General features: G+C 39.9%; 1 protein-coding gene across 1 annotated transcript; it reads right to left on the minus strand.

Annotated features, from left to right (window-relative positions):
* On the minus strand, positions 1-23746 carry ST13 (ST13 Hsp70 interacting protein). The gene is made up of 12 exons (XM_080393054.1): positions 23545-23746; positions 18506-18563; positions 16484-16553; positions 16310-16380; positions 15734-15800; positions 15074-15158; positions 12897-13007; positions 11415-11517; positions 8025-8141; positions 7262-7325; positions 5970-6070; positions 1-1780 (listed from the first exon to the last, which is right to left on the minus strand). The coding sequence occupies exons 1-12, from the start codon at positions 23652-23654 to the stop codon at positions 1652-1654; spliced, it is 1086 nt and encodes a 361-aa protein (XP_080249180.1). The 5' UTR covers positions 23655-23746; the 3' UTR covers positions 1-1651.
* Positions 23747-23762: the final 16 nt, after the last annotated feature.

Genomic DNA, 23762 nt, shown 5'->3' on the forward strand with positions numbered 1-23762 from the left:
TTTATTTTTCAAAACCATACTTTATTTTTAAAGGCTGAGAGAAGTATTCAGAACTATATTTCTCAAGCAAAAAGATTCACATTTCATTCTGCAGGGTCATTAGTATGAGAAAAAGCATTTGGGGATTTATTTTTTGCAACTGCTGTTCAGTTCCTACACCAATGCAGATTTATTTTAAAATGGTAACATCAGTTATGGCTTAAGATACAGAATTACAAAAGAGTAACACAAATGTTGACACTCAGATGGTGAACAGGTAACTATGGTAATTTTTCCACAGAAAGATAAGGTTTTAGCTGAGACAAACAGAAGCAACAACTGTCTTTAGTGGTAGACAAATCAACTGAACATCATAAGCACAGACACTGCTGTAAGAATACCCATGCTGTTAATCCACAAGTGTTAGAATAACGGTTCTGCTCCAGTTACTTCACCTTTTCCTCCATATCACCAACCTCAAAAACATGGAGGTATGAAACCGACAACTGCTTTTTTTTTTTTTTTTTTAAAGAAAACGATACAGGAAAAGATGGAAGACAAAGTATGTGGTGAAGAAAGAGTCATCACCGCTAAAGAGACAGCAGGACTTTGGCCAAGAAATTTTAATCAGTTAAGCACATAAGGACTCAAAACAGACTATGAACCCAGAGCTGCAATTTTGTTGGGTATTCTCCCCTTCACTGATTTGTAACTCTGCATTTACGTGTTCTGGATGGCTTGCATTCAGTGGAACAGAGGTAGTGATGGGAACAAGATTCCTTCCCTAAAGTTTCCAAAAAGATGAAACCTGGTAAGCACGGCCCTAAGGAAGGGCGTGTGCAACCAGCAGAGGACCTGCCAACCGGGAAAGGACAAGAGCACAAGCAGACAGTAAGCTGCTCTCCCATACCCAGACTGATAAATAAAATGTTACATAAAGGTGCTGGACAAGAACTGAGCGAGTAACAAAGCCACTGTGGCCTCTGCAATATGTACTTCATGCCAGGTTGTGCAAAGGATAGGACTGTACCTTTGTACAGTTGTGGTGATCAAAATAACACATTATTTGCAGTACTGCCAGAAGTTCCAGTGTGTAACTAGCTAGCACGGTTATACTGGTAATTTTAATAGCTATACAAAATCAGTCACCCATTTAAAAAAAGAAAAAAAGGAGTTGTATTTGCAGACAATTCTTTTATCTAGTTAATTCTTCAGACTTGTCCCACCGTTGCTATTTGTGACTAGGCCCACTTTTCTGTCCTAAGGGAACTAAGACAGACTTCAACTGTTAAATTTCCTTCCTCTTTGCTCACTGAGAATAATAATAATAATTATATTAAAAAAATATCCAAAACAACACAACAGCAGGTTTTTAACTTACACTCCTGAAATACTACAATTTCTTAGAGGAGCGTTCAAAGGAAACTGTAATACAATAAAAGGTTGCAACTATTGGACAAGGAGGGATGGTTGAAACTAGGCCATCTGACTGTAATTTGAATGCTATAAATCAATCATTGAATAAAGCCAATGCTTGGGGCTAGAGAGCAGTTCTCTTAGCAACACCCCGTTTCTCTCAAGATCAGAGGTACAATGGTTTGTTTTATTGCAACACTGGTTAGCCAAATCCAATCCTTCCCATTCAGGTATGGTTTTTAAAGAACCAGGGATTTTACGGTTTACTGCCAAATTTGGCAGACAATTTACTGATGAGATTCATGACCTTGGGATTGTTCTGGTACTTGGACATATTTGCTGGGTTCTGGGCAACATCTTGGAATGCAACCATAACTTCCGGATCCTGCGGGACAAAAAGCAAAAAATTAGGGCATTTATAAAACAAGTCTGCAAAAGTGAGTGGTTATGCGGTTCCAACACATACATCTAGTCTTGCTCAGCTTTTAACATGACAAGTACATTAGTTTTGGGCAAAAGGTCTCTAAAGAGAACCCAATGATGTAATGCATGTTGTTAACACTGCATCAGAAACACCAGAGTCATTACTGAACTTGTTACAGCAATAGCTCAATTCGTGAGAAGGGGGTAGGATAAGAGTTATTTTTCCCAGAACAGGAGCCATCACAGAGCCCCACCTACTGGATTATTTCTATTCAGGCATTCTCAAATGCATTTTGAAGGAGACAGGAGCTCTATGTGTGTAGCACCCATGACAGGGTAATGCTCCTCTGAGCAACAGCTGCTACTCATCCCTTTCACCCCTCTTCCTTCCAGCTGCAGACACTTCTACCTGCCGGGCTGTGAGCAAATTTACGTGGCAATGTTTGGCTTTTAAAAATGCATCTAATTCTCAGTCATTCCCCACCTCCTCTGAGAAATCACACTTGGAAGAAAACCTTGTTATCTCTTCATCACACTACTGTGTTGCAGTTAATGTATATGTGAATGTATATATCAAAGGCAGTGGTCAAAAAAGTAACATCATCATCTTCTCTATTTAGTATCAGAAGCATTAATACTTTTTTGTGTATTTCTAGTATACTTTTAGCCTGCATTGAACTAAAACTGATTTTACTCATTTCACATGTGTCTGTGTTGAACATTGCCCTTTAATTAGTCTGTATAGCCCAATTTTACATCTCAGCTTGGAAAAAGGTTTTCATTAAAAACTTCTGCAAAGATTCAGGTTTTAATTCAGCTAAAATGCAAGCCGTTTATGATATCCAATACAAATAGTCTGCATCAGCTGTAGCTTCATCTGCTGTTCTTTCTAGCACATTGAAGTAGTTTCACAGGACAGTCTGCCCCAGACTTGCAGCCCATTGCTACCACAGATGTATTCTTTGGAAACCATCAAAAGCCAACTGGTGTCCTCAGACCTGTCTGTATCTAATATAGCATCAGACACAGACAAAAGCTGCTTAACAAGTCTGATTCAAAATTGCATCTGGTAGGTGTGGACTCCACTGAAATGACCCACACGGTTCAATCACGTTTTATACACGCTGGGAACCAAGAATAAAGTCTAATATTTTGTTAGAAGGATTTACAAGGGTTGTGTCTCCCTCATAAAAGGGAACCTGCAAAGTCTATTAAGAATAAGATGCTGAAGTTCAGAAAACAGACATTACGTATATTTTCTCCACTTTACAGGATTCCTATGCAAAGAAAAAAAGGAAGAATTTCACAATCTGAAACTTCTTGTATTTCTGATTTCAAAATAAGGCATATGACTATAAAGATTATGTCATGTTGTTAAATCATGTTTTCACCTGTATACAAATCTGGCAAAGCTGATGAAGCCTAGTTACTGGTTTGTGTCAAAGCAAACCTAAATAAATGTTAAATATCTAATTTTATGCTACATGTTTTACGGTTCTATAAATTAACAGCAAGTAAATTATTCTGTACTTGTGCAGCTCCCTGGAAGCCCACAACCTTAAACTGTGTTTATAAAAGCATTTAACAGATGCAAGATTTCACACTGATGAGCAATATTATCAGAATAAAGTTTAAGACTGAGGATATCAACATTTCCACAGGGAAATATTTAGTACACAAGGTGGAATAGGAACCACCGCGTAAGCAAAAGGAAGTAATTATGTAAGTATAGTGAAACATTTCATTTTCTAATGCTCTAGTCTCTAGTTGCAGAAGGATGAAAAAATACTTAAAGTTATTATTCTTTTTTCCAACTTATAAATTTTGTTGGAAATCTGGGTCTAACATATGACTACATATCAAATAAGGAATACGTAGGTTCATCGTAGACATCACTCCTTTTGAAAAAAAAAAACCTTACAATTAACACATGACAGCTCTCCAAAACAAATGTCATGTTGTATCCTGAGAAAGCAGTTACACATGCAAGAGAGGAAGTACTACAGAACCCTCCAGACAGACAAAACAGTAAAATAAGAGAAACACAACACACAAAAATTTCAGCCAATTCTTCTGGAAACTAAAAGGCTTAGGGGCAAATAAGCTAAAATAACATGTGTTAGAAACCACTGCAAAAGGCTACTGTTAAGAAGCCATAAAAAAGGAATACAACAGAGGTTTTGACAATTTGAGTCTTTTGTGCATAGAAGACTAGTATCAACCATAATTAAAAAAAAAAAAAAAAGGAAATATCCTGAAAACAGTAAATTTTCAGGTAAGGGAACCATAAATCTTCATTAAGAAAGTTTTTTATGCTGGTTTACAGAGATCCTTATCCTTACTCCAATGATGAGCAATAACTTCTATAAACATGTCCATAGGCAGCCGTATCTGATTCTTTGGTTGCTTCTACAGATGACAAGCTGAATTTGACAGCGTAACGAGTTTAATCTAGCTTGTGTTCAGGCACACACAGTTGTAAGGTTTACTGAGATGTTAACAGACTAAGGCTTATTTCAACATTAGCTCCTGCAGAGTAGTCTCAAAGATGATGAGACAAGTTACCAAGTCTATAGAGATTGAAAAGGTCTTTACTCTCAGAATATTCCAGTTTCAGCCATAACTCCTCACTATGAAAAGCCTCTACATACTATCAGTTTAAATAATTATCTGAAATTTAGCAATTTGGGAGATACTTGCGTGATTCAGTTATCTACAGACTTTTTCATGACACCTCAGATAACCTGCATAATAGCTGCCAGCTACCATTATCCATCAATATATTCCACAGCTGCACTGAGCAGAGGCCAAGTAGTAGAAAGTACTGTCTTCTAAGACTAGAGCTTATACTGCCAATTCAGAGAGGACCAGAGTGTAGTCAGCTGGACATTTTGGGAAAAGGCAGCAGCGCAGACATACGTGAAACGCTGAGTAAATCATATCCAGATGTAAAGTTTGTACAAAGAGGTCAGCAAGAGACTCAAGGCTTTGCTGGCAGGTCCTACATGTTAAAGCCTGCCTGCATTATCAGAAAGCACCATCATCACACATTCTTGCAACAGAGTCCTACAATATGTTGGCACATATATAATCAGCACACAGTGGAGTCTTCTTAAAGGCATGTGGCAAGTGCTTAATATTTAACTGCACCTCAAAGCTGTTCTCAGCAACTCTAATTTGAAACTCCTGTATTACAGCATAAATTAGCCATGTAATAGAATACAACTACAAGTCATGAGGTTTTTTTGGATGGTTTGCATGCAGGTCAATGTTGCTGACCATGACAAACTAAGTAACGGTCTGTTTCCAAACACCTGCAACCACTAAGGGAAGCCATGAACTTTAGCATGGAAAGTGATGTCTTTTTTGTGATTTCAGGGCATACCAAATAACAGTCCGTTGTGATACTTTTAATTTGATAGGGATCATAGCTGTTCAATGAGCTGAGAACAAGATGCAACTAGTTTAACCACAGCAATTCAGAAAAACTATCAAGACACTTTCATATTTGATCATGTTAGCACACAAATATAACCATATAGCTCAGGTTTTTCTAGCCCACCTGCACCTAAAACTAATGTCAGATATGTTTTATTTAATCTGCTGGAATACTTCTCTCGTGTAAAAGTAGTTATGATATTGAGCAATTAATCAAGCCCAGTGGGGAAGTAAGCTTTCTGAATGTGAATTTAGAAAGTGTCGGATGCAGAAATATTTTGATGCTACTCTGCCTGTGGCAAAAACCAAACACTTAATCCCCTAAGAGAATGGCAATTCACATTTCAGTATTATTGTAATATATTGTATTTCAAGAAACGCCATGATGTGTGTGCATTCAAAAAAGGAGCAACTGCATTATACCACGTGGACAATAACCATTCAGAGATGAAGAACTGTACATACCACATAGTTTTGCCTTTCATAGGTGAGTATGGGGCAGGGGTAGGGGCGTATTTAAGCTACCATCAGTTTGAAAAACAGCTAGCATTGATTTCAGCCAGCCAGTTGCCACACACACACAATGAGATCATTTCACAACAGAAATAAGCAAGCATCCCACTGCTATCCAGAAGGTTCTTCCTTCCCTTAGCTCACAGGCACTGTTCTGCCCTTGTTCAGAACATTTAGGTTTGGTTTTAACAAATACTCACCTGCATGGCTGCAAGGACTTCTGGATCACTGAGAATCTCATTTATACCAGGCATACCTGCCATTCCTGGCATACCTCCAGGCATAGCCCCAGGAAACCCACCTGAAAACCCAAGACAAGAAGAACCCATGATGAAAAATATTTAATTCATCTATACAGGAGGCTCACTGAGAGACCAAGATGTACTTCCTTTGCCACACCTCTAATATCATATCTTTCATAACGCTGCAGCTGGCCCACTGAATGGAAAGCAAGGCCTTCACCTTTTCTTTCTGTGAACACCTGCACCTTATCTCATCCATTTTTTTAACACAATTGACTAGGAGGCTTATAATGAGTGTTAGGCTCTAGCACCTTGTATGCAAATGCAGTTATTTTTCTGATCAACTTAAATCAGGTAGGTCTCAAGCCCAGAAACACAAAGAGTTTGAATGCCTGGGGTGAGCAATTCAGGGCAAACACAGACCAGTAGTAGTACGTCCCACACACATTCTGTATTTGCCAGGAACTTTAGGTTTGAAAAAATTGTACCACCAGGAAAAGCACCATAAAAAAAAATCCCTGAAGTGAAGCCTGAGCTTTTGTTTTTCAATCCTTAATTAGCAGCTACCCCAGCTGCGCTGAACGGGGTAGATACGGTCTCTGTTTGGCTCCCCTGACAAACTGATCTAGCTGGAGAGCTCATGCAGCCTACCTCAACTACATCTCAATCTTCAAGAGCATTAGTACTTACTAACTCTTGTTTCTCCCCAATTTAATGTACTCAAAAATAACATCAAAAGCCTGATTTTCACAGAACTGTTCAAGGACAGCTTCTTTATAAGGTAAACTGCACTAGCTCCTTTGAGAAACTATTCTGTTTAACAATAGCTTGCAACCAGATACCCCTAATATTCTATCCAAATTCTCAACTTGAAAATGATTGTTCTTAAGTAGAACGGGTCCAAGGCACCCTGGGTAATTTAGAAAATGTTTTAATACTAAGTTTTTAAGCACATATTATTAAGCAAATACTGCATCTTTGTTTTCTCAGACCTAAATCTTTTCATTCTGCTATCCATCATTATTAATTCTGTCTTCCCTCTAGTTGCTACCTAGGATCAATCCTCTTTAAGGAGAATCCATTCCTCTTTCCACTAGCGCTCAAGGAGTTATTTGTAAGCAAGTTCTAAACTTCATAAATATATTCCCTTCTGTCTTGAGACCAAATGCTACAAGAACAGTGGTTATAATGCTCCACATGGAAACAATAGTAACCCCTACGTCAAGTATTGGTGCTTAAAAATAAAATACCTGGGAAGCCACCTGGGAAACCACCAAACTGAGCTCCTCCTGCCTGTCGTCTTGCTTCTTCCTCCTGCAGATGAAAGCACATCATTCCACACAAAGCAATGGAACTGCAGCCTGTTTTCTACTGCTCAACTGGTTTTAGGAGAAAAAACCCCAAACAGCCAGCTGACACTGTTTCAGGTAGGTAGGTTTATCACAATAAACAAAGCCCTTCAGTATATACAAAATCACTGGCAAGAAATAGCTGTATCTACAAAAACATGCTACAGAGGACACAAGTTACGCAGAGTGTATTTTTACTGAATATGAACAGTATGATTTGTTTTAGCTCCTCAATTTACATTTTTAGAAATAACGCCCACCCCCAATATCTTTAAATATATCAGTAAAGCAAGAAGAAAAAGCAAGCAAACTGTGTCAGGAAATGACGAAGAGAAGCAAAGTATCATCCCGAATTTAAAACCTCCCACTTCAGGAGACATAAGTACTTTAAGTGAAAACTATTCTGTAACAGTCATACAATAAATGACTTATTAAATACAGGATTAGTAGATATTTCAGAGCCTGTTTTTGTCTTAAACAATAAAAGTAGATGCAGCACAATGCCCTCTTCCCCAGATTTCATTATTGGTCAAGTAACGAAGACAGAAACTGACTTTCTAAAATTTAATTTTAAGACTTAAAATGAAAGTAATTCTTCTCTGCCATTCATTTTAATGAAAATGGCACTCTCCACATTAAGAAATATTAAACCCTAAGTATTTACCCTTTGTGCTCTCTCATGCTCCTCCCGTGCCTTCTTCACTCTTTCCATTCTTTCCTTGATTTCCTTTTCTTCACGCTTCCGCTCATATTTTCGGCGATGTTCTGCAATCTTCTGGGCCTGTTCCAATAGAAAACCAAGATTTCATATACATTCCTAACATTCACACAACGTATTTCAATAAAAAAATACATGTAAGCGTAACAATCTGCTTTTACCAGTTCTTAAAAGTAAGATCTGACATCACATCCTAAAAGCCCCTTTGTTTTAGGAGCCATTTGCTACTTCCTCTCTATGGCAATCAGTTATTCATGTCTACTCAGCCCTAACTGGATTCATCAGCACACACACTCTAGTATACTCCTTTTGCTGTAGAGCTCTGGGACTTGCACCATAGTGAGAACTTAAACACTTTGTTATTCCACATCCCTTTGTGCTTTTATGCTGAAATATTAATTTCTGCGCAGCTAAACCTGGCAACTGCCTGGAAAATGGAATTTTCACTGGCACAGCAACAGGAAATACATTTCCCCCTGCACACACACTTATTTTGGCTAGTGTTATTGCTGTACCAGGTGCCTTTGCAACACATACAGCTAGATGTAAACAGACCGAAGAATTCGTGAACCAAACCAAGAAAGGGCTGTTGGAGAGGAAGTTTGCTTCCTATTATTAGCTTTTTCTCGTCTATTGCATCTACAGCCCCTGCAGAAGAGAGTAATTACCAACAAACTCCCCAAGGCTCCTCACTGTGGGCTCATTGTAACAACAGAGCACTAACTGTAGCACTGCTTCCCTGAAACCAGAATGTCCTTCTATACCACTGCAAAAAATGGTTCATAGTTCCACAAATTGTGTATGATGATTACCCTGTAACAAAAAAATATAGCAAAATCAAGGTTCAAGAACAGGGATGCTAACCATTACTACAGTGGATGTTCTCCTACTCTTTCACAATACTCCATGAACGAAGAAATAATTTTAAGTACTGAAGTTTCGATAAAACTTATTTTAGCTAGGAGACAATTCCATACCACATCGTTCTTGAAGTACATCTGCCAGAGAAAGCACACTGCAGCAGAGAACTGACTGATGTTGAACGCAGTATGCGTTATCAGAACCTGATGTCATGGCCATTCAATAGTTCATCAAAAGAAAGGTGTTTTTGGTTTTGCTTTTTTTTTTTTTTTTTAAATGAAACATTAAGTTTCCAAAGTTTTGATTTTCATTGTTTCTAAGTATTTCTTAAAATTAACTAAGCATTTTTACAATTTGACACAGTCTTTCAGCTGAAAGTGCTACAAACTGAAGAGCGTGAGGAAATCTGGAAGTGAGTAAATTAGAACGATTCATCTTCACTTAAAGATAAAAACTCACCCATATATTTTTCCTAGAGCTACATACACAAATTCTAACACAGTTGGCAACTACCCTTCAGTGTATCACAGATACTCGGCTGTTTCTGTGCATCAGCAGGTTAACTGGGAAATACAAGGCTCCCTCAGCCAATCACTAAGTATACCTCTTGTAAAATAGGTTCAGACCTGAGACTTAATTCCATTTACCACAGGTCAATAGTCTTCAACACAGAAGACTAGTAAACTGTAAGACTGTGTCCATTGTTGTTTTGCTGGAGACAGCATCTTCTACAGAGACATGGTAGGAAAACTGAAAGCTGAACTTATTAAACAAAGGAATGTATATGCACATGGGAAGTTGAGCTTGGCTGGCTGCCAGATGCTCACAAAGCCACTCTCTCACTCCCCCTCCTCAACAGGACAGGGCAAGAAAATAAGATAGAGAAGTTCCTGGCTTGAGATAAAGGCAGAGAGATCGCTCATCCACTACCATCATAGGCAAAAGACTCAACTTGGGGAAGATTAATTTATTTATTGCCAATTAAAAACAGAGTAGGATGAAGACACACTAAGACAAAACTAAAGCCACCTTCCTGCTACTCCTCTTCTTCCCAAAGCTCAACTTCACTCCTTCGTTCCCCACCCTTCCACCTCCTCCCCCGCCCCTGAATGACACGGGGGGCTGTGGTCAGCTCATACCACCGCACCTCTGCCACTCCTTCCTCCTCACACTTTTTTCCTGCTCCAGCACGGGGTCCCCACACAGGACAGTGTCTTTCACAAACTGCTCAAGTGTGGGTCCTTCCCACAGGCTGCAGTTCTTTAAGAACTAATCCAGCATGGGTCCTCCCAGCAGGGTATGGTCCTTAAACAAGACTGTTCCAGCATGGGTCCCCCACGGGCTGCAGCTGCTACCAGGAACCTGTTCCAGCATAGACTCTCCATGGCCTGCAGCTTCCTTCAGGGCACATCCACTTGCTCTGACATGGGGTCCTCCATGGTCTGCAGGGTGGATATCTGCTCCACTGCAGACCCCCATGGGCTCAAGAGGAACAACCTCCTTAACCATGGTCTCTTCCATGGGCTGCAGAGGAATCTCTGCTCCCATGCCTGGCACACCCCCTTCCCCTTTTCAGTGATCTTGGTGCCTGCAGGTTTACCCCTCTTTTTTTTTTTTTGGTCGTCTTTACTTGCCTTTCTCTCACAGCTGTTGTGCTGCCTTTGTTAATTCTTTCCTTAAGTATCTTATCACAGAAGCACCACCAGCATCGCCAACTGGCTCAGCTTTGGCCAGCAGCGGGTCTGTTTTGGAGCCAGCTGGAACCAGCTCCATCTGCCACAGGGGCAGCCACACGTCTCTTCTTACAAGAGGCCAGCTCTGCAGTCTCTACCTCCCCCCAGCCTTGCCATGTAAACCAAATACAATGCAACAGCTGCAATCTGTGGTCTGTCAACCACTTTAATGGAACACACAAACAGATAAAAAAGAAAGCCTGCTATCAACAGTCTTATATTTGTTACACAGAAATCCTTCCTTAGATGAATGCTGGGGTCAACCACTTGAGAAAAGCTGAAAACCTGTCTCACTGAGATCACTCTGCCCTCATGGGGTAGACTAATGAAAGTACAAATCACAGCAAAGAATGCTTCCTTTGTAAAATGTGGTTAGGATAAAATTTTAATTGAAAAACATCTTGAAAAATCCATTATCAGTGTTCTCTTGCTCTTCTGAATGTTTTTAGTCTAGATTCTGAAATGCCTGGCAAACTTCAACTGCTTCAGATTCTTCTGTTAAGATTTTTAGAAGGAACATACTATTTCATAGTTTGGTTACATGCCCAGCCCCAGAGACTCAGTTTCTCTACACAGAGCCATAAACAGCTGTGACTGAAGACAGAAGTATTTATAAACTCAGTCTGAAGTGTCAGATGACACACAAACATTCCCACAAGACAATGTATATCGGGAGAATTTGAAGGCAGCAGTGTCACTCAAAGAAACAGAGGAAGGACCTCCATTATGCCTCCCCACTTACTCTTGGTTGCACCTCCTTCAGCATGGCGCTAGCCTCTTCATCATAATCCAGTTTACAAGCTAATGCAAGATCATGAGCGGCCTCCTCCCAGTGACCTAGAAGTCTGGAATTCCGAAAACATGAACATTCAGAAGAAAAAAGCAACCAGAATGCCTACAAAAAGCAAACTCAAACCTCTCTAACATATTTACAACCATGCAGCATTCAGTATTTTTACCTGCAGCTATATGGACTTACAGAAGTTTAATAATCATGGTGTTTTCTGTAACCTGCATACTATAATGCCATTAGAGGATACTGGCTTCGTTTATATCCTTACAATAACTTTTGATTGCAGTAACAATGCCCGCCCCCCTCCCCCCCATCAGACAGTATCATTGTTTGCTATAAACAAGAAGGGTGTAACAGGGAGAAGGTACCCCACCTAAACACATGAAGCACATCAATAAGGCACATGTTTGGTGCAAAACTACACATTCAGTGTTCTGTACAAGTCTATACCACCACTACCTCAATCGTAAGTGGACCCTTGTTACTCAGCACTCAAATGTCCTAGCTAACTGGATGCAGCATGTCTTAGTTGAAGAGGTCATACAAGTTACTGTGCGCACTTCACTATTAATTTTATACAAACTCTCGATAATAAAAGTTGAATCAAATGGTAGGATTCTTAAATGGTCAAAGCACTTCTGCTTACAGACAGAGGTAATAAAACAAAATATGCTCCAGTATTCTCACTCTTAAGACTCCATGACATTTATTTGAACTGCAGACATTAACAAACTACTCTCTGAACGCTGTTTAAAAAGCCCTTTCTTTTTTTTTTTCTAAGTTCTATTTGCAAAACCTACCACTTTTATACAGACCATAAGGAAGGTCACACTTTTTTTGTCAGATTTATTGTAATTTAAAAGAATGTTTAACTATAGCTGGGGGGGATGCACACTGGCTTAATGCCTTTTTAAATAACTGCACTGTTTGCTTAATCAAATATCAAAGGTATTTGATACCTTCAAGGTATCAAAGGGAAATTTGTTCCCTTAATTTACTATGCAAGAGAGCCCTAGTATCTAATGGAATAAGGGCAGCAAAGAAATGTTTAAGAATTATAGGTTAGTAAATAAAAACTGAACTAAAGGAAAGCAAAAGACCTCTGCACAAATAAACCACACAGTCCTAGAACTCATGATCTTGCGCAGATGATTAGAAAATGCTATTCAGAACAGCAGTAAGCCATTAGAAGTTAGTTTTTTTTAAAAAAAAAAAAAGAGGGAAAAAAATGTTCCAGAAGAACTACTCATAAATTGCTATAAGTCACCATCACCCTTTCTTTCCTGTAAGCCATAGTTTCTTGGCTCACGGCTACTGTTCCAGGTACAAGATAGGCAGTTCAGAGACACAGACAAGGAGAGAATGCATAAAAAAACCTGTTTCCCCCCCAGATAAGTAAAGAGATTATCAAGTACAGGTGCAGTTCATTACCTATGTGCTTTCCCCCTCCATTTGTAGGTCTGTGCCGAGTCAGGATTAATCTTGATGGCTCTGTCACAATCTCTAATGGCAGCATTTGGCTTCTGTAGTTTCACAAAAACACTGTGGGAACAAGAACATTTATTGTACATATTGAAATACCAAGTTACTAACTTAAGCTGGAAATAATTTTGGATGACTAACAGGCAAGCTAGTGAGATAATGCATTTGAAGAGCAGAGTTCAAAAAGATCTTGCATTGATAATGAAGTCACTGAAATGTAGTTGTCCCCCTCCTCCGTGCTTTTGCAGGTGAATCATTAGAAAGAAGCAAAACCATTCATTGTTCAGACTCAAGCCTTGCCAGCAAGAATAACTTTAGTATCCTTTAGGAAAGGATATATAAATGCAAAGACAGCTCAATTCCACTGTGTTTGGAGTCTACAACCAATGGCAACTAGCAATTTGAACAAAACAAAAGTAATATTATGCATGCCGTATTACATAGTCTTTAAAACAGTAAGACAAAAAAAGCATGAGTTATGATACAGGCTACAAGGATCAACAGCTAGAAACATCAGGAACTACAAAAGGAGATAGGAGATGAGCCACCAAAATTAAGAGGCAAAACAACACACAAACACAGCAAGTAGCCCCAATTCTTTGTCAGTTTAGTGAAGTAACTGCTACACTACCCGAGCATAGCAGATTAACTAGTAGTGCAGTACTTCAGGAGGTTCAGGCATCTCAAACTAAAAGTCTCCGAAGGAAACACTAAAAAACATTCATGCATTGGCAAAAGTATTTGATATTCAAGAAATTCCAAGTCAGAATTTCTGCCCTTTTACATCCTAAAACAATTGAAACAATTTACAACTTGAAAATAATTCATCAGTGATTAGAATGCCTGTAAATTCATCATTAAGGCTTGTTATAAGGTGAGCAGGAAGTTACACATTCTCTTCTAGAAAAAGGTGAGCAGTGTCAGGAAACTGTCTCAAACCTACATCTCACCAATGAGACACTCCAATGCCGCTGGTTGCACAAAAACCCCAGCCTCCAAACCCACCAGAATCAAAACCCAAGCCCACCAGAGAGGTGGATTACTCAGCATTTAATCAGCACTGCTGTTATGCTGCAAGTTTTACAATATCCTAATACACTGTTTGCTTATTTCTACAATAGACGAAATTGAGGCAACTTTTGAACTTCTAACACTTTTTATTTATTATTGCTAATCCCAGTTCTGAGAAGATATGGCACTGTAAGACATTAAAAAACCCCAAACTACTACTGAGCTGGCAACAGGGTATGAAGGTACACAAGTGGTGTTACATGCAAAAACCTTGATATGAAAAGGAAAAAGCAGCAAGGCATGTACCAGTTAAGAGGTACTAGAACAGAACAGTTAAAGGACACTAATTAATCCCATTGAAAGTCATCATATGTTGAACATTTCTTTGAATTATACCTTGCTATGGAAAAGATCCACTAAACTATCAAATCATCCATGGTTATTGGGGGGTTTGTGTAAAAGGAGAAAAAAACCCACACTTGTGGGAACTGCTTCTGTAACCGTACTTACCCAGCCTTCCTCAAGAATTAGGAAGATAAGTTTGTGTGTTATGAAGTCAGGGCTACCACACACTGAATCTGACTGTATTCCCAATGCATTATCTGCAGTCTGGTAGATGTAATTAGCAGTAAGGTGTGTACTGAATGAGTTGAGAATTAGGTGTGTCCTGTTCAAACGCAGGACTGTTTAATGGAAACAAGTCTACTTCACAGTGACGGATTTAATTTAGCAGGTACAACAGGGAGAGAATTCACATGATCCACAATTAACTTTGCATCTAAAGAGGACATGATTTCAATCATCTTAATCTCAGAATAAACCAGACTTTACAGGTGTGTGTATCCAGCATTACTCTAAACCAACACACCAAACGCCGTATCACCACAATGCATTTTGGAACATCATTCTGTTACTCTACTAACAGGATTCTTTATATGGTTGCTTCAGCAAACCTGGTTAATCACATAAATGAGAAAAATGCATGAAGCGTACTTTTCTCTTTTCCTGATGCTGTTTAAGTTTACACAGATCCTCAAGTTGCCATTACATTTAGGTTCCTTAAGCAAAATAACAGAACAGGCAGAAACATAAATCACTATTTTATAGTGACTAACCTTGCCCTCTTGGCGTACAAGATGGCCAAACAAGGATTCAGCTTGATAGCATCTGTGAACAAGTCAACAGCTTTCTGAAGTTCACCTGAAGATGAGTACCAGTAAGGTTTCAATTATTATGCAATGAAAATACACCCGAATTGCCAAAACTGCCTTACAAGGTGTTACCTCCCTAGGCACTTTTTAAGTGGACCATGGTCAACAAAGGAAAATCAATTTCTCCTTCTTGCTATGTTACTGAAGTACAAACTCCAATACTAATGCTTGAGAGAAAAGACTTTTCCCAGTGAAGTTTGTACATTTAACTTTGTATGCCATCAAACAGCAAGTCACCTCTTTATTACACAGCTTTTCACTGCATTAAGACAAACCACTAGAGACACCAACAGCAATATGCAGGGAAGTACTATAACTATCACTTTGTAATTAAGATGCTACAGTACCTCATTCACCTCATCCCCGCCCAAAATTATAGCTACATTGGGAAGACAGTACTTAGAGAAGCTTTCACGTTCTAGATAGTTTTGGGTAACCAACAGGAAGCACATTTTCTCTTCCTTGAAAGCATTCAAAATGGTCCAAGATAATTTCTTCTTTTTTCTTTTAAAAGGAGAATCAACCTTATGTCCTTGAATAATGTACTAAAATCCAATTCATCACCTTCACTTAGAGCATTTATTGCTTCAGTCTTCTTCTCGTTAGCTTGATCCATCATCTCTTCAGTTACCTGAGAAAAAAAAAAAAAAAAATGAAAACCACACAAAAATCCAGAAGCTGTAGAGTCCAGGCCAGAACTACCATGCCATGATAGGATCAAACGAGGGAGCTCCAGTTTTCTAATTCCAGAACCTTGTTTTTAATTCACATTGACATCATAGTTCAAAAAACAAAACAAAACTTCACGTTCAGCTTTGGAGACATTGGCCACCATTATTTTTAGCCAGAAAACACTCTAAAGATAAGCTAAATAATGGCAGCTTTCCATGTATCTAATCTTCATGGGTATTTTGATAAACTATTTTGGTGTTTTCTGAACTTTTTGATGGAATCTAACCTTGAGTAAGGACAGACTGGTTTTAAGCCATTAAGTCTTCCATTTAGGAGAAAAAGAACCAAAGCAACAGCTGGCTACCTAGCTATACAGTATTCATCCCTCCTCAGCTGCTGTCCTTGACTAAACTTTAAACCTCCCCCTATGTTTCCTGCTGCCATAGACGCTGAAAATACCGTGCTTACCTCCACATTTTCATCTCCCATTTCTTGAGGGTCATCATTGTCTGGTTCAATCACTCCCTCATTGTCAATTTCTGGGGGAAAAACAAAAAGCAAGATTAAGCTCCATCCACAAACAGAATTTCCGGAATCATGTTCAAATTGGTGAAGTGTGATAAAGTAATGTATTTTCCCCACCTAAGTCACTCTCTTCACTTTCTGGTTCAGGTGATTTAACTGGCTCCTCTGGCTGTTCTTCTGCTTTGCCCTGAAAGAGAAATGTATTTGAAAGCATACATTATTTCTGACTGACATTCTGTTCCCACTCTAATAAATAACAATGCACCAGAAAATCCAAAATTCACCTTCAAAGCATCAGGTCACTCTAATGGCTAAACTGTTTTATTTTTAAGACACAAAACTCCTTCCTTCCTCCTCTCAGATTAAGTCTGTCATACATACAAATAATTCAGAGCCCAAATTTTGACCCATGTACTACCATTATTGGTACAGCCTTGCCTTCAAAATCAAATAATCCAGATAAACCATAAATATTAATACTGAACATGAGGCAGCAGTGTGCCCAGGTGGCCAAGACTACCAACAGCATCCTGGCTCGCATCCAAAGCAGTGTGGCCAGCAGGACAAGGGAAGTGATTGTCCCGCTATACTTGGCACTGGTGAGGCCACACCTTGAATCCCGTGTTCAGTTTTGGGCCCCTCACTTCAAGAGGGACGTAGAGGTGCTGAAGCATGTTTAGAGAAAGGCAACAAAGCTGGTGAAGGGTCTGGAGAACAAGTAGTGGCTGAGGGAACGAACTGGAGTTTAGTCTGGAGAAGAGGAGACTCAAGAGGGATCTTACTGCTCTCTACAACTACCTGAAAGGAGGCTGTAAGCAGGTGGGGATAAATTTCTTCTCCCAGACAACTAGCACCAGGACAACAGGAAACAGCCTCAAGTTATGCCAGGGGAGGTTTAGATTGCGTATTAGGAAAAACTTCTTCACTGAAAGGGTGGTCAAGCATTAGAACAGGCTGACCAGGGAGATAGTGGAATCACCATCCCTCTAAGTATTAAAAAAAAAAAAAAAAAAAAAAAAAAAAAAAAAAAAAAAAAAAAAAGCATAGATGCAGTACCTAGGGACATGATTTGGTGGTGGACTCGGCAGTCCTGGGTTAACAGCTAGACTTGATGATCTCAAAGGTCTTTTCCAACCTAAATGATTCTAAGATTCTATGATAACAACCAATTAAGAACCAGTTTTGCAATGAATACTAACCAACCTTTCCAATCTTCCTGCCTTCCCTCACACAGCCCCTGGATCAAAAATTCTCTCAATCTAATACTGTTAGGCTAAGATCTTTAGCAGGGAACAATAAGCTGGTGACAATGATTAAAATACTGTTTCTATTTGCCAAGGTCATAAATCTTTGCCACTTGTGGTACTTAGAATGTTTTTTCAAATGTTTTCCTATCAACTTCTAAGTGCATTGCTAATTTCCTCTGGATCCCACAACTTAGCAGCACATCCTGCTTTATCACAGACATAAGGAGCTTGTTTTCATAGTCAGTGTCTCAGACTATACTCACTACATACACACAATCCCTCCATACAATTCTAATTAACAAACTAACAGCATCCACTGTCTTGTTAAATGCCAAAAAAAAAAAAAAAAAAAAAGATTCTACTTTTTCCCAAAAGAATTTCAAGCTTGGGAAAATCCTGTTATAAATATCTATAAGCCAAATTTATTACCTCCCTTAAAACAAATCAACAAAAAAAACCCACAATTCTTCCACAATACTTCCTTAAATAGTTGATAGTTCGACTGTTCACTTCGTTACCCATTGTGCTCACTAATATTTCTTCTCATACAAATATTATAATTTTACCCACTAATAACTACAGAAGAGGTATATAAACAGACAACAAGAACATTAAAAAAATAATCAAGACTTGGTTTGGCATTTGCATTGCACAGAACATCAGGCATTCAGGATTAGGGAAATGGAGCATAATAACACTTGCAATAAACTAGGAAGCCATCTGTAACAAGACATGTACAATGTGCAGGCTTCAGACTGAACCACCATACTCACTCACCCTACTGTATTCACACAGCCTATTGGAGTGAAAATTGACAGCAGTTTTCCTTCTTCTCAGTAATTTTTGCAGAGTCCAAATGTTATTTTTCAATGATAAATTCTTCATATCTTACCTTACTTGTCTCCTCTGTGGAGGCAGTGGCTGGAGCAGGTGGTATTGTGCCTCCCATACTTTTTAGCAAAAGAGAGAGAAAAAAAAAAACCAAAACACCAGAACATTAAGATTATCAAAATACTGACATATATTACATCGATTCAAATCCTGCTGATAATCTCAGGTTTTTGTTGTGACACAAAACATGATGATCCAATTCACTGTAAAATCAGCAAATAAAAAGCACACATCCACCACATTTTTCTCAGTGTAATATAACGCACATTGTGTCTGTTGGCTTCCTTCACCTACAACTCCAGTGCCCTGTACTCATGCACATGACATATCACCCATCCACCCACCCTTTCTCACAAGGAGAAGCTACCTCCCTGGCTCAAATGGGTTTTCTCCTTACCATGTAACTTAAAACATAAGTCAAAACAAAATATTATAAATATTACTAAAACTAGAATTATTTTTGGAACAGAAGTAAAACAAGTTAAGAGAACCATAGTGGCCTAAAATGCTTATGCAATTAAAAAACTGATGCACTGAAAAAAAATTCATTTCTTTTATATATTGCAATATTCACGCTTTTCCTTAGTTACATATAAGGAGCTTTCTCTGTATAGACAGCATTCTTTCAATATAGAATAAACTTCTATATTATATCGACTTTGGTTAGCAGCCAGAAATAAGCATAGGCTGAATTCTCCAGCTGTTTCATGTAACATCTAATCATCCCTAAAGGCAGGCTGCCACAAGGACGACCGTTCCCATACATCCTCTGCCCCGCATTCCCATGTACTGATAGTTTTCAATTGTTCTGGCCATACACACCTCACAGGGAAAAACCCATTTTTATCAAGTCAGCAGCCTTGACTAACTCCTTGGGGCCCCACACAACTGGTCAGGTGTGATGCAGGGGAGAGGAAAAAGAAGTGGGCAAACAGGAGTGGGCAGAACTCTCTGCAGATATTACTTTCAGAAATTAGTGCAACATAAAACTATACCCTAAGGCCGAGATCCTACAGCTTAAGTCAAGCTGCTGCAGTTCCATTCTCCCCTCTTTCCTTCCTCCCGTCGCCAGCACCATCTCAGAGTCAGGCTCTAAACTGGCTAAAAACAAAGCTGGATGCGGCAAGACAGGACAAGGGTGAATTGGGGGAGAAAGAGTAGAAGAGGGAAGAGCAAGTGGCAGGATTGACAGGTCCTGGAACAAAGCCCTGCAGCAAAAGGCAAGGAAACAGCACTATGCTACCTCTAGCTTACAGGGATAAACTGCCACAAAAACATACCACAAGTTACAAAAACCTGCATCTTCTGAAGCCATTTCAAAAATCTACATGTGTCCTTGGAATGTTGACATTACTACTTAATCTAAGCTGTACTGCAAGGACTAAAGAACTGCAGTCTGATAAATTGTTACAGAGCTAGACAAAACACGCAGTACATGTAGTAACTGATCCTCCTAAATTTTTACCCTCCTAGGCTGACAACAGGGCACATAATTCTCTACCAGTCTGTAAACATCAGATAATTTTCTCTAGGACTATAGGGACTGTCTAGGAAAGCCTTGGAACTTTTCTTCTGCACAAAGGCAACTACAAATTCTGAAGCATTTTAGCAGTGCTAATAGCTCATATCCAGGGTAACACAATGATCACAAGTTAAGATCCTTTAATGCTTGTTGAAAACGTTGGGTTTTTTCTTTCTTTAACAGTAAGATTCTTTCAAAGCCTGACTTACTGAAAAGAGACCAACAACCCTCTAACTCAAAAAAGGTCAGCAACATTCCCAGCTTCCAATCATGTACTTAAAAACAGCTCAAGCAAGGAGAAAAAAGAAAAAAAAATATCATAGGAATCAAATACCTTGAATTATCTCAAGGCTGAAACAACTAAAATCTCCTCTGCCCTCCTCACATCCTCCCCAAAACTATCCAAACTTAGAACAGTCTATGAGATATGTTTAACTAATATATATGCACATTTTATAATATGCTATTTCATGAACTGCCAAGGCTAAACAGTTTCAACCCTAGCTCTTGAAAGTATTTTTGCTATCCAGCTATCCTCTGTTAAAACTGGAGTTACAATCCCAGAACAATTAAAAAGCAAGTTACTCTAAAATCCCTTAAACCAGTATTTGATTACAACAACTAAAAGCACAGCAAGGATATATGCAAAGTTTCAAATATATTTAACCTGAATGGCATACAGATACATGAGATACTCTTGTAGGAAAAGGCAGGCACTGAGCAGTATAAACAGTGCACATGCACACACAAAAAGACTTTCAAATAAAGCTTTGTGCTACAACAGAGCCGTGCAACTCCAGGAACAACTCTTGGGAGCTGTCAGGACTCTATTGCAACAATGACTCCATACTTCCATTCATCAGAGTGATGAGAAGTGCTGCTTTTATTACTTGTTGGTATAACTGCAATTGTTATTCTGCATCCACTTTCATACTGACAGCAAAATTATCTTTAGAAACCGGATTACCATGAATTCAAAAGGGTCAAAATCTATCTGAACAAAACAATAACAGAAGGCAAAAAGCCCTATTCATCAATTAGGGATTCTCTGCTTAACTTTTAAGGACTGCTATTGTTTCTTTGTTCATCTGAAAAACGTTCCCTTTAATTACTTATTTTGTAACAATTCAAGTCAAAATATTTATATTTTTCTGCAATTATGAAAAAACAGGCATGACTAAATGGAATGCCAAAACACTTTCCAAACATAATCACACTAGTGTATGCTTTCTATACAGACACTATCTATATAAAAACTAAACACAACAGCTACATAAAATAAAGGTTAGAACATAACAAGTGCACGAAAATAGCTAAGACAAGGTTTCTGATGCAATATTAACAGCAAGTCAGAAATAAAGCATCCCATTCTGGCTTTATGAACAGTCAGCATCATTTGAGTTAGAATCATTAGCATTAAGAAAAATAAAATCATCAGAAATTTAACTGAAAAGTTTAATGACAGATTTCAGTATCATTAGCCATTATTCTGTATTCACTCGCAACATTACCTTGGTGGCTAAACCTGTGTCTTTCACATTAATACAAGTAAGGCTGACAGAGATATAGGACTCAGTGAGTTTATTTCCACCTGAATCCAGGCCATGCTAAGTTTCAAGTAGTTTCCGAAGAATGAGAAGGCCCTATAAATGCACTTAATAGTCCTACTGCAAACAGCACTATTATGGAAGGGCAGAGGGGAACCCACCAGACTTCCAGACAGCTTGACATGAAAAATCATTTGGCTACCACCCCAAAAATCCAAGTGTATAACCTACCCAAATATCTGCCTCAAATATGTGAGGAAAACCAGAAAACTTGAGTACTATAGAAGGTTCTACTTTGAAGTATTTTTTAACTTCTGAGATAAAGATATCCAGTGAAGGTTTTACATGGAAAAAAACATTCAGCAGTTCAAAACCTACTCTATAATACAAGCATCCTCCTATTAACCAAATACAAACTCTAAAACTTATAATCTGGAAATCAGAGCCCTCCCCATTAACATGGAAAAAGTTAGCAATCAGATTATCACCTTCCATTCCCTAATGCTTTCTTTGGCCAAAAGAAGTCAGTGTTCTTCCTCTCCCTCCCAATACTCTGTTCACACCTCCAGAATTACGCAACACAAGAATGGCAGTTACCTAGGGTGAGGCACGTAAGACTTTCACACAAGCACAAGCGAAAGGAACTAAAGACTTGCAGTAGAATAAAATAGACATGCATCTCCTTCCTAGGCAGGAGTTATGTGCAGCTACTACTTGTCCTGCACAACAAAGCAAAGTTAAATAGCTGTGGTTTACAACCATGCTAATATTCAGATGCATAAAAAAGTCTAAACATCACTGCAAAAAAAGCCAAACTAACAGTTCATTATAGCCATTTCCATTATATGACATACTGTGAAATGCCTTACTTTTATGTGTCTATATATATGGACACAAAGCCCCACTAGTTTTTCAACCGATTATGAGTACTATACAGCCAAAAGTACAGTTTAAATACTTTTAGATTAAAAAGTTTAAAGCAAATTTTCTAAAACAAATCCCAGTTTGTCACTAGATAAAAATCTTTTAACTTCCCCTCTCATAAAAGTTGTATCTACAAGGACTTTCTTCATTTCTCACCGCTCTTTAGAGTAGCGAGGGTTGTAGCTATGGAAGCTGAGCAGGGGTACCCTAACTGAATACAGGGGTTCTGTGGGCTCGCTGCCAGCAAAGGACCTCAGCCCTTCCAACCGGGTGCTTCTGGGCGCTCAGGATAGAGCCCAAGGGTGTTTTCATATTGAGTAGCATCTGCTACGACAGGCCGCAAGTGCACAGAAAGCTACGTGCAGCGTGAATAGCAGATGCTTGAGGTGCCCCGCAGGGGAGCGACATTTCAACTACTCGATACGTGAAACTTCCAAGAGGCAAAACACACTGTGGCCAGGAACCGTCCCGCCTGTTCAACTGTCACGTACTGCATGCTTTTGGGTACCAGGATATAACTCACCTCCCCACAAACTCGGCTCCTTTTATGACAGGCTAGCCAACTCTGCTGCATAATGCGAGAATTAGCTTGGTAAATATTATTGTGGGGCTTTCCAGCCTGGAAAGCTGAGCCTCTGAGACGGCCAAGGGGCAAGCTTTTGCAACGGGAACAGCCAGAGTTTAAAAACAAACCAACCAAACAAACAACACTCCCCCCGGCCCCAAGTCTTTTTTAACGCCGGAGCCGCAACCCCGGGGCGGCCTCCGGCGGGAAAGGAAGGAGGGAGGGGAGGAGGGAGGGGAGGCGGCAGCGCGGAACCGCCCCCAGGCTGGGACCCGCCGGGCAGCACCGGGCGGGACGCGCAGCGGGCGCCCCCGGCCCCCTTCCCGGCCACGCGGCGGGGCCGTGCACCGGCACGTGCCTGCCACCCCCCTCCCCCGCCGGCAAGGCCCGCCCCCTCCCCCCTACCGCGTCCCGCGCCAGACAACCCCTCCCCCCCACCTCCCCTCACGGCCACCTCAGCGGCGGCGCGGCCCGTGACCCACCTCTCCACCCACTCGCGGAGGAAGGCCAGCTCCTCGGTGTGCAGCAGGCCCGGGTTCTGCTTGCAGAGCCTGACGAAGGCCCGCAGCTCGCTCAGCTTGCGCGAGTCCATAGCGCAACGGCGGGGAAGCGGCGGCGCTCAACCTCGCTCGCTCCCCTGCCCTACCGCCGCGCGGCGCCGACGAAGCTTCCAGCCCGTCCCGCCCCCCCGAGGCCCCAC

The sequence above is a fragment of the Falco punctatus genome, assembly GCF_963210335.1.
Source record: "Falco punctatus genome assembly, chromosome: 6".
Taxonomy (NCBI): Eukaryota; Metazoa; Chordata; class Aves; order Falconiformes; family Falconidae; genus Falco; species Falco punctatus.